Here is a 12,719-nt window from a genome sequence, read left to right as displayed (position 1 = left end):
GTGCATACATTAACATCAATGGCACACACATACACACTCTCACACAAACACACACGCGCAGGACAGGGAGAAAAAAAAAGGGGAGATGTGCTCATGGGCTCGTCGCTGTCGCTTCTCCCCCACAGTGAAAAGAGGAGAGATAAAAAAAAAATAACACACCGGTATTTAAAATATTCTGCATAAAGCCAAGACTCTCTGTCTATTGTCAGTCAGACGGAAGCTATTCATTGTTGCTAGTTTAAGGAAATGTCACTATTGTGTGATAGCCATGATAGCAAAGTCCTGAGGGAACGTAAAGCTGCGAGCGAGGCAGGTCTAAATGGACTTTAGCACCCTGGATCACAGGGGAATGTAAAACCTTTAAGTTAATGTCCTTTTTCGATTCTCCAGAAACAACCTTTACCTTAACCCCTCCCAACACACACACACACACACGCACACACACACACGTTATACTTTTGCTGTACATTCACATACACATACCCGCACACAAAGTTTATTCAGCAGCACGTCTCTTTGTTTCTATCAAGAAACCACATGAATTCATGAAGTACCAAAAAGAAGGCAAGCAAGCAAGTGGACTTGTTTTGTGTCGGTTCTTTATTTATTTATTTATTTATTTATGTATTTTATCAGAATGTCATTCAAATGGAAGGATGAGCATTTGCATGACAACAGGCTGAGGAGCAGAGAGGGAGCCCCAGGGAGAGACAGTATCCATAAACAGGAGCTAGTCCCCCCATATTGCAATATTCTTCATACAGACTAACAAACGCATACATAGCCCAGCGCATCCCACAACACTGTGTGCTAAATATGACAATAAAGAGAGGAGGGCTGGCTGTTTGTATTGCTATTTTAGCAGGATAAAACAATAGGCTGTTTTATTGCTACAGCGCAGAGTATAAAACAACACAGTGTCAATTTATAAACCCTATTTAAAGAGACATATATTTGTTATTTTAAAATACCCACGGTGATATCAAATTGGTTAAAAATAATGCTGCGTTAAAATACACTCTGCAGGCAAGAGCAGAGAAATCTAAATAAATAAATGGCAAACAGCATCTGCATGCACTAGGTCACTCGCGTTTCACTAAATTACACTATACTGTCAATTGCCAGCTTCAAAATGTAAAATATATGCAATAAAGGAATGTAGGGGGGGAGCCCACGTAATTTAAATAACTCAAAGTAATTTAGAGGAATGCGTTTTAATCTAACTGCAGAAAAGCCACAGCTATCAAAAGCTCCAAAAGGAAAAAATCTATAAGTCACATCTATAAAGTGCTTTTCATCAGCATATCAGAGGTCGATGCATGTATGTAAATATTGCTTGCGAGAGCAATAATGTTGTCTTTCATCACAATGGTGAGTGATTACATTTACGCGCTCACCAGTGTATTATTTTTGCAAAGGTTCAATATGCATTTCTGCAGAAGATATACTTGCTTTTCTGTGATTTGCACCAGTGTGATTAAATAAAATTTATCAAACTGTAAAAGTATACACACAGCAAAATAATTTGAGATGTGACAAATTGCATTTACGGATAATATATATATATATATATATATATTTTATTTTACTAAAAAGTGGCTCACATTTTCCTTGCTGTATTGTGTAAAGTCCGACGCTAACTTTCTACTGCAGGACAGAAATCCACATGAGTGACACACATGCAAACACACACACACTGAATATGGTTTGCTTGCCCATTAGAGTGACGGAGACACAGCAACAGAGAAAAAGACCTCACATTTCACTGATGCCCTTTTCTAAATACAGGTCCAAATCACACACTTCATCTGGGCCCGGAGGTGGAGCTCTAGATGAGTTTAGCCCCTGTCTACTAACCCCTCCACCCACCCACCCTCTGCCAGGCTGTTCGACTAAGTGAGAGAGAGAGAGAGGGTGAGACTATGAGTGGAGCAGCGTCGGCAGCAGCAGTACTGTTCTCCTCCAGCCCCTGTCTTTATCCCCGCCTGAGCATTAGATGTGATTACTGCTCAGCGCTCGACACTGACAGAGACAGAGAGCTCCCAGAGACAGCAGGAGTGGGTGAGAGACATAAAGAGACACAGGGAGTGCGAAGGAGAGAGAGAGAGAGAGAGAGAGAGAGAGGGAGCACAGAGGAAAAGAGGAGCACAGCTCTTTCGCTCCCTCCGCTGCTGCTACAGTGATACAAGAGTGCCCCCTGCTGCTTCTGCTGTCTGGGTGTTAAACACACACACACACACACACACACACACACACACATACTCTTTGAAATCTAGCTATGAGAGACGGACTGCGTAGAACCTGCGGGGAGGGAGAGAAAGCGAGACCAAGCATGTATCTGTGTGTGTTTGTGAGCTGCATATCTACACTGCTGTGTGTGTGTGTGTGTGTGTGTGTGTGTGTGTGTGTGCGCGGCACATATGTACTGTATAGAGCTGTGACTAAGGTTAATTATGAGTCTGACATTACTAAATGATTCCTTTACAGTGGTGTCTAACTAATAGCTGCGTGCCCACGTTCCTCTCTAATAAAACTTCTGTGAGGCTACAATTAAACACATGACACATCCATAATAATGCAGCCTGGTGAGAAGTTAGACAATCATCATGTAATTTTAAACACACCCTCCCTTGTGAGGAACATTATTGAGCAGCAGATCACTTGTGTAGTTTGTATAAGAAGCACAAGCAAAGGCATGTTGAGCATTTAGAACGGTGGAAACCCTTATTATGAAATGACAGGGTGCCTACAATCATCATGGAGCTGCTCGTATTTTGGGGAAATGGTAGAAAAAAGTATCAGATTTTTTTTGTTTTGTTTCAATTATTATTATAATATTAACTTCTTAGAATATTATTGGGGTAAAACTTCTGATAGTTGATGGCTTTATTTACAATAAATTACATATTGGCTTTGGCAAAAATGTCTTTCTATTCTCTTATGGAACAGTTTTTGTATATTTAAAAAAGCTATTTCTCCTTACGTTTATTTTCATCTATTTTCTAAAACAGGAGTGGCATCACTTTAAAGCCTTGGAATGAAGATGGTGTGTCTGTAAAACTTAACTGGGAAAAAAAAACCTTTCCTGCTATGGAAACAGCCTGCACATTAAATTAAAATTCATTTAATTTAACCATTTAAGGATTATCAATGTGAGTGACACTGAGTTCAGTGAACTACGCAGGCTGAGAGACCAGACAGTGAGGCTGCCTTATGACCTGCAGTGCATCTGAGCGGCCTTACCATCGTCTCCATGAGCTTCCAGTCCTTCTCCAGCTGCTCCATCGGTCTGGTCCACCAGCTGCAGAAGCGGGCGTAGCGATGGCCCTGAAACCAGTACTGTCGCAGCCACTCGAACTCCACCTACACACACACACACACACATGCAGACAGGATGAAAAAGGTGGTTCAGACATACCAAATCTCCGATAGGTGTATATAAATAAAAACAGAAAAAAACTGTCACTGCTCCTCAGTAAAACACATTTGACATTACAACATATTTTATTTAATGTAAAGGAAAACATTTCATGTGTTACTTAAATTGTAAAATTATCTAACAAAACATACATATGGAACTTTCTAATGTCATATGTGTCTACAAACAAATACACTGATAATTGTTTTTATTCTCATTTGATAGACTTTTTTCCAAAATAGTCTTTCAATTTTGACCGATTATCAAGTAAAAAAATTTAAATAATACAAAAAAAATTATATATATTTTAATAACTTTAAACTGTTAAAAAATATATATATTTAAAAATCACACTTTACATTTTCTATGAGCAGCTGTCAGACTTTTTAACAGGTAGGCTTAATATCTTTTTTTAATAAATATATTACAGTGTCGACTGTCATACCTAAATACAGAATATCAGTCTTTTCCTGTCTGAGTAAATTTATAATTAAACCTGAGTAAATTTATAATTAAACCTTAATGAATTTTAAAGATTTTATAAAACCTCCTTCCAAAATCATATATATAAAAAAAAGTATTACCTTGAATTGTCAAAAATTTAAAATATATATATTTCAGAATACATTCAATCATTTTTATGAGTCTCTGAAAGGAAAAGCACAGGCAAGACACATGAACAACATGAATACAAACTGTCCTACCACAAACAGGACAAAGAGGTCATCTATAAAAGTACAATCACACCCTTATTAAACTAACAGACACCTGGACAAACAGACCCACGGTGCATCACACACAAATATGAGTATGTCTGTTCACACACACACACACACACACACACACACCTTCCCGTCAGCACACCTGAAAACTCCGCCCTCCTCCTCCTCTCCTCATTCTCCTCCCTCCTTCCCCTCCTCTCCCACTCCCTCGCTCCGTCTGGAGATGACAGTCTCGGCTGCCGAGCCGCTCCCCTCTCCTCCACTGGGAGTGTTTTTGTTTCCTGCTCTTTTGAAGTGCTGATTTAATCCTCGCAAGGATGCTTCATGTAGCCAGGTGTAGCCTATCTATTTCTAAGTGTGTCTTTCCGTGTGCATGTTTGTGTGCTGAACGCGTGGCAGTGTGTTTGCGCTCTTGCGTGTATCTGTCTACATAGGTGTGTGAGCGGCTTTGTTAACGTCTCTGCATACAATTGCCGATGTGAGTGTGTGTGTCAAAGATTGCCCCAGTTGCCACCAACGTAAACGTGAGACGCTGTGAGCTGCCCTCCCCCAAAACGTCCTACAAAGCATCATCCACCCAAAACAATGCACGCTCCGTTTCGTTTTGACGCCGACAACTGTACAACACAAAAAGAAGTTGCATGCAAAGGAGCCACATATCAAATGGGACAGAGAGAGCTATTGTTCCTTTACTGAAAACTATTTTGTTTATTGTTCTTCTAACAGGGCATTAGCCAATGTGTACAACAGAGCTGTTTTACAGCTGCAAACTCATAAATAGTCCCAATGAGATTTAAGCTGGTGAGTTCTACCAAAAGGTCTCCATAGTAATGGCACAAATTTTCATGTAAACAAGTCATCCACTCTCATCCAGCCCTGTATCTCATATACAACTGATTTGCATTAGCTGATATGTTTTGAAGGACCATGTAACCTATCACCTTTTGGTTTTGAGAGGTACGAAAAGTCAATGCTGTCAGTGACTTGAAACATGAGGAATGGATGGAACATGAGCTTCGGTCTCTATTGCTGATGACAAGTGCTTAGCGCGGTATATACCTTCACATCCTCCCTAGAACTTTTTGCTGCAGTGCGGGAAAATGAAAAACCTGCACTGGAACAAAAGATTGCCACCAAAAGTAGTCTGGGTGGCAAAATGTATAAACCAATGCAATGTAATCTGTGAGAGACAGGCTTGTCTCTTCGTTATAAAACCTACAAGTCTACTTTCAACCATAGAGGGCCAGTATACCCCATCAGAACTGCTTGTCAGGTGGTCGGATCGCTTCGGAACTTCAAATCTTCGCAAACATACTTAGGTGGTTGTGGTGAAAAAAAACTGTACTGTAGTTTTAAACTCAAATCAAGTCCTCAACATCCTGATTACTGCTTATAAAAGTGCAATGGAAAAGTCATTTTCAAGTGGTCACTGCTCTGTATTATGAAGCAAGTCACCTACCGTCCCGCACCCCAAGCAAGTTAAAACAAAGGGCAAGAATGATTTGCACAAACAACTTGAGTAAGGTCTGCCTGGGGTGGAAGCTGTGCACAGAATCATCCTGCCATTTACTTCCAAAAGGCTCTGATCACAGCGGGGATGACATGCAAGGACTGGGGCATGTCAGGGAGAATACACAGCCAGTGGCACTGCTCAGCAGCCTCTCAGTCACTCCATACAACCCACCCTTCAAAGAAATGTCATCCTTTATGGTCCCCTCAACACTCTCCAAATCCACTCCCCTTCGATCACTACAGCTCAAACACACAACAAAGCCGCCGAGCGCCGATATTGGACGTCCTTTTCTCTCTGTCAGTCCCTCCTTCCATCTCTCTGATTGTCTGCCTGTCCTTTAGTGAGAAGAAACCAACCTGTGTCTCCACTTTGAGCTGACATGGCTGCCTGTCCCCCACTGTGCAGGCCAGTGGCAGCCACAAAGCAGGCCATCTAAAGCTACTGAAGAGCGCTGGCTATGTGGCATTTGGAGTCCGGCCGCCCAGCTGAGAGTTACCAAGAGGGGAACTCGGACTAAATGCCACCTATCCAGGCAGACAGATCGAAAGTGTGTGCGAAAGAGAGAGTGGTTGTTAGGGCTAGTTTTTCTCTGAGACGGCGTGGGGGAGCAAGAGGGGAGCTAGTGGCTCCCCTGCGGCACTCGCTGTCATCTCTCCAGGTGATGGACACACTAACTACACATTAGCCCCACATTAGTCGACTGGCCGCACACCATGGCAACAATGGAGTTAAAGCCAAGTAGCCCCCTTTTTTCCTCATTTAATGAGGCACTTTTTTTTTTCTTTTTTTTTTTTTTTACACCTTCACGGTATTCCCTGAGCGGGTCCAATCAATTTCCGGGCCGTGGCCCTGAGGTGGGAGCTGATGAGAGTGGGATCGATCCCGCTCTGCCGTCCTCTGTTTACCTTCTCCAGCCTCCTCACACATCAGCTGGGATAACTGGTTCCCCTAGCTCTCTGCAAGCAACCAGGCACGCAATTTACACTCATCACGCACTTGCCAGAGTGGTCAGACACAAGCTAGGTTACACTGTACATGCACACATCGCTGTATACATTTCCATTTCTTTCTGTATCTATATTATTTTCTGCTAAAAATGGTCGTCCTATCTCAGCTGTGACTGGAGGAGAGCTCTTTCATATCAATGTGACTAATGCCATTAAATTAGACTTAAATCACTTCACTAAAACATCAAAAAACAACACAGACCTTTGGCTATGATTTTGCAGAGCTCAGCGAGGGTGAAACATATCCATTTTTAGAACATTTTATCCCGTGTGATCTTCGCAGACATTAAAAAACTCAATAAATAAACCATTAAAATGAACAGTAAAAATGTCTCACGCGAATTAAAAACAGGGTACAAGAGTAATAAAACTGGACAAACAAGTACAAACTACATACCGCACAGATCTGCTGGTAAAAATGTGTTGTGAGAGGTGATTTATAAGATTACAATGATATTGCCAGCATAGAGCCCTAAGGAAAGGTGTTTCAAAGCCAAGCAAAGACCTCAGAGCCTGGGGAGACATTTTGGCCTGAAAACAGGACATTGGAAGGTCATACACACCTGCTTCCACACAGTTTACTTTCTGCCAGAACATGTGGGAAAACCTTGTCCCTCCCTTCAATATTTACTGTGGAGGGGGGACCAGCATCATTAGAGGGGGTCCCTCAGGACACTCTGTCACACACCCACCTGGGAAGTGACACAGTGGCTTTAAATGAGACAAGACGTTTGCATCTGGGATTAGCATTTCAAAGCCAAACATGCACACTGGGGCCGTGTGGCGATGCTATGTTAGACTACCCCCTCGCCACCTAAGACAGGAGGAAAGATTAAAAAGAGACGGTGAGAGGGGCCACGCTTAACAAACAGGTGGGAACTTCAGTTTTCTTCATTTCTGTCTCTGTCTCCCATCAACCCCTACTTCAACTCGACATCCCGCCCCATCCCCGAACACTCATACTCAGATGGTAGACGCTCTGCTTCATCATCATCAGACCCGCCCACGTCTTCTGACAAGTGTCAACCTCCACTCCCCCCCTCCCGTTGCACCACATTGCACAATACATCCGTGGCACGTCAAGCCGGTGCTAGTTTGCTGTTTAGCACTTTTTAAGAAAAGGCCCATAAGGCGCTGCTCAGGTCAGGCTGCCTGCGCGTCTCAGGCTTGTTCGCTCCTCGGTCGTCCATGTCAAACACGACCTGCGCAATATGCACCCGCCAAGCGCCAAAATGGGCCGCCATCATAAATAACTCCACCAACAATACATCATTTAAGTGGGTGTTCTGCTCTCGTGGGCAACTGCAAACAAATGGCCACATCTATCATTGTGAGTGCCAGGTAGGGTAGGGTTGAGCCCCCGAGAACACCCCCCCTCACTTAAACATTCACACATACATACAGGCACACCGGCTCTTTTATAAATAGCATCCTGTTTTCCTAAATAAACCTGCTTTGCCCTCCTGGTGGGGGCCTATGCTTGGTAATCCTGTGGCGCTATGCGGCAAACTAGCAGGTGGTGCTAGCTCAACTAGCACAGTGCTCCTCCTGACACAGACAGCCCCTATTGTTTGGCAGTGCTGAATAATTAATATTGTCTACAACCTTTAAACAACCTTACGTCAGACTCATCTGTCATGGCATCCCGCTGAGGGGCCTGGGTGCTAGCGTCGGCTAGGATGTGCGCTTTGAGCCCAGGGGTGTAAAGGGGGAGAGGTGAAGTGCTATATTAACTGTTGGCCCCCGGCAAGCTAGCACAAGGGGGCTGGTGGCTCCGCAGGCGGCCCCTCGCGTTCTTCTTTTTTGACCTCGCTCTGTCCCTCAATACCCCAAGCCAGCATCACTCCTTGTGTGTGAAAAGGGGTTAGCGAGGGGAGCGGGGCATGACTCCATCTTTAGATAACATATGGAGAGGCTATTGCCTCACGATCCATCACAGGCCAGGACAAATGAGAACAACCTGGATTTCATATTGGAGGCTTTTCCCTGAGTAGAAACAAGCAGGTAAGACGGCAGAATGCTGGCAGGCTCCCATTCTGCCGTTTACTGAGTTTTAACCTCCCACAATGCAGAGGAAATGGAGCGGGCATATCAAACTGGGATTAAATAGTATCCTGTATGTTTCTGCAGATCAATCCCTTTGACTATATTTTATCATAATGTATCACAGTAACAATTACCAAAATGTTGTCAATGTATTTGTTGAAATGCTGAATTGTTTGGACTAGTATAATCACAAATATAATCCAGAGGGTATGTGTTCAATACCTGTAGTGTGCTTTATGCATATACTGTACATGGAGATTTTTTTTGATACTCATCCATATTACTCAAATGCCAGAATTCCATAACAGTTTTCTGATATCTTATGTAATCCTGTCCTGATGATACCCTGTGATATTTGCAGATGGTTGTGAGACATCTTTAACCTCCTTGGAGTACCAGATGGTCGAGAATTCAGGCAGGTTCATGATCACAGAAAAACTTATTAAAAACTTTCAGAGACTGGCATGCTATTGTCTAAACTTTATTGGCACATGTTCTGTTGTCCAATCTGGCAAACCTCAATCATCTGGTACTCCAAGCAGGCCAAAACAAATTTCAAATATTTCCAAATGCTGTGCGATTCGGGCCTGCTGCATAAGCAGTAATAAGGGCAACAACAGGTTTCTACAAGTTAAAAATTAACACCTACAGGGACTCACCTGTGCCAATACAAATAAATGTTAACAGTAATGCACAAACACGTGAAATCATGTGAAAAACCACCGACAAATGTGTGTGCAATCATGCAAAACAGATACATATACAAACGTGCGTGCACATGCATGTGAGCACACACCATGTCCCCCACCTCATTGTGAATCTCCTCACAGTGCTGTAGCGTTGTCGGCAGCAGGGCCAGCAGGCTGTGGGAGCCTGTCTCTGGGTCAGTGTGCAGGTTGGACAGGGCCTCTTGACACCGCGACTGGATGTAGGTCAGGGTCCCACTGGAACACTGGTAGGGAGAAGACAGACCCAGTGTTAAACACACGGCTGCCATGCAGGGTTTAACTAAGCCTTGTGAATAAAAAGACAACCGAAAACTTAAAGGGGAACTACGTTCATTTTAGAATTTCTACATGTTATTCCTCTGGGCTAAGACAGTCCAAAAATATAAGTAAACGCAATCAACTCTACTAAATTCAAAAACTAGAGTGCTTAAACTCAAATTTGTGATGTCATAGTCCATAGACAATGAATTGGGAAAGATGTTATAGATGACACTGACAGCACCCAGGGGAACCTGCTGGGCATATGGGTGCATTTTCTGTTTCACAACTGAGAACATTATACTAGAATTAAGCTCATTTGGGCATAGAAAGAAAACAAACGTTCTGTGGGTTCACAAAATCAGGCTCCCATTCATTGTCAGTGGAGCAGCTCCAGACTTTATACTTCATGACATCACAAGTTTGAGACTTTCTCTTCTGGTTTCTGGCTTCCAGAGAGAGTAGCTCATGTTCGCAAATGTTGATTGAAATTTACTATGCTGTGGAAACACTGAAAATCTTAATTTAGGTGGTGTTCCCCTTTAAATTTAATACATTTTTAAAATATGTGCATTTGTTTAAATACATACTCTTTTTAATTCATTATACCTTATGTAAATGCCATTCATTTTCTCTGTAAATGATGTCCGTAGATGATTAAAACAAACTTTATTTCCTTCTTTGAAGAGCTTTCACACATTTGCATATTTCTTTCATTTTTTTATTACACTAATATAGCCTGTAAGTACCAGCAGCAGCCCTTACTGAAACCAAAGAGGACTGTTGGCACGCTACACAGCATTTTGACGATAACTTCCTAACACTGTCTTCCCTTTTAGGCCTGCTGGCTTCTCACCTCAGCCACTCTGTGCGTGGAGCTGAAGCGTGCAGTCTCTCCTGCTAGGACACAGTGCTGGTGGGTACTGTTCAGGTCATCTGGTGAATACAGGGAGGAGAAATCGATCAGAACATACTAACAATAATAATAACAGTCATCAACAGGGCAGCGAAGAAAAGCAAACAAGAGAACAGACCAGAAGGGAATCAAAAAATAACATTTTAATTAAACATTGTAGAGCACAAAAGCACAGCAGAAGAATAAGAGTTAATATTTCGGATTTTTGATCTTGTGTTTTTAATTAATTATAATAAATAATAAAAAAAGAAGATCATGAAAAGAAAAGAACTGATTACAATAGAAAAACAGATGAGAAGCAGGGCGTGCAGGAACATGACAACTAAATCATCTTGTACGCTCAGACAGATTGCGCCTGGTCCAGCACCGAATCAAATAGAATGAGCAGCATTGTACTATAATTTTAATTACCAAACAAAACCAGATCGCGCTCAATCTGTCAAGATGGAAGAGCCATACCAACAAACATTTGTCCAATATCACAGAAGCTTTACAAAGAGGCCTTACTGCTGTTTCCTGTGTATCCCTCCATGTGTTTCTTTGTGTGTATAGATGTTTCTCAGCTCTGCCATTATTTGCCTCATACCAATAATTAATTTAGCCATGACAGAGCTGTCATTCACAGCACATGTGCATATTTACACCCGCCTTGAGCAAGAGTACACTGGCTAATGCCTGTGATTTGAAAGTCAAACAGCCAAATGCTTTGGGAGGAAGATATTATTGTTTGGTGGGAGAAAAAAAAAGATGGTGACAAACAAAACAACTTGCCGGTGTTTTCTTCACCCTGATGAGATTGTGAGGGATTAGGTCTCTGGGCAGAATTACTCTGCGTCTTTAAAACTGTTTATATCCAATAACAAATTATCTCCATCAATCTGCTCTTTTCTTGGCGCGTCTGATGCGTCAGTGGGATCAGGAGGGAGTAGAGGCAAACTCGATAACTGTAATAAATATTTATCTTTCTTTCAACCCCTGCGCCTGCTGCCACTTGTCCTCCTTTTCCAGGAAGCAGGCTTTTAAATATATTGGGTCAACTCTTTTCTCCAGTCCCCCTGTGCATTGGGAGCTGGAAATCTGATTATTGAACAGGCCCGGTGTCAAGACTTGCATTGTTCTTTTTTAACCACTGAAATTCCATTTGGGTGGAAATGATGGTGATTCAATTTGCCTCCAGCAGCTCAGACATTAGCAGTTCAAAAGGGCCAGCCGGCGACAAATGGTACTGAAAAGACATTATGGTGTCCGTGGTTATACAACGTTGTAGTTTTCTTTTAATACCACAAAACTATCTATCATATGGTGTATGTCACTAAAACACTGGTACAATATATCTGAACACATGGTTTAGTGGCGGCTGCCCCGTCGGTGTGTGTATATATGTGTGTGTTTGAAACACGGGGGGCGGGGGGGGATCGTGTCCTTCCTCCAATAAGCAGAGAGGACTGTTTGTGTTTTTGTGCATGCGAGCCGTGCAAATTTATAGGTGCGTGCATATGTCCGTGCATTGTGCCAAGTATTTAATTCAGGTAGGCCCGACAAAGCGACAGACAGCCAAGGACTGTGCGAGCTGCTATCGTTGTGCAGCAGTTGGCCTCTCAAGGGCGCACTCACCAAGTGGAGCATAAATCCCCACTGATCCGCGACAGTCAAGTCCCATTAGAATGGTCTGCACAACAGCCCATCACTCTATTATCATGGCTGGCCTGAAACTGACTGTTCTATTGTAAATCTTATCCAGCTAAAGGAGGTCGGCTTCAAGCCCTGTCAAGCTGAATATTAGGTACAGACATCGCTGCTCTCAGATGAAAACACAGCAGCTTCAAAGAGTCAACTTCAGGAATTCATTAAAACCTTTCTATTCCTTCCTTGTAAAAATAAAAAGGTGCAGATTGACAAACACTTTAACATAATGTAGATACAATAGATGGGTAATCTAATATTCAGTGAGACTGATATGTGTTAGATGATGTTCTTATAAACACAAATACAGTTAAAGATTGCTCAAGTGAAGCAGCTTCCTGTGTAACATGTTGGAATTTACAAATGTCCTGATCCTAACTAAAGTACTAACTCACTAAACAGCCAATTCTCACCTGCTGCTGTCATGC

General features: G+C 42.5%; 1 protein-coding gene across 1 annotated transcript in view; it reads right to left on the bottom strand.

Annotated features, from left to right (window-relative positions):
- fto (FTO alpha-ketoglutarate dependent dioxygenase) overlaps positions 1 to 12,719 on the bottom strand; it is a 134,320-nt gene that overhangs the window by 88,052 nt on the left and 33,549 nt on the right. Inside the window, exons 5-7 of the mRNA XM_049604571.1 lie at positions 10,549 to 10,628; positions 9,515 to 9,658; positions 3,244 to 3,363 (exon numbers count right to left, since the gene is read on the bottom strand). Of these exons, the coding sequence (XP_049460528.1) occupies positions 3,244 to 3,363; positions 9,515 to 9,658; positions 10,549 to 10,628 (344 nt within the window). The remainder of the gene's footprint in view (positions 1 to 3,243; positions 3,364 to 9,514; positions 9,659 to 10,548; positions 10,629 to 12,719) is intronic.

The sequence above is a fragment of the Epinephelus fuscoguttatus genome, linkage group LG2 (assembly GCF_011397635.1).
Source record: "Epinephelus fuscoguttatus linkage group LG2, E.fuscoguttatus.final_Chr_v1".
NCBI lineage: Eukaryota > Metazoa > Chordata > Actinopteri > Perciformes > Serranidae > Epinephelus > Epinephelus fuscoguttatus.
The sequence above is the reverse complement of the archived record's forward strand: the minus strand, read 5'-3'. Positions and strand labels throughout refer to the sequence as shown.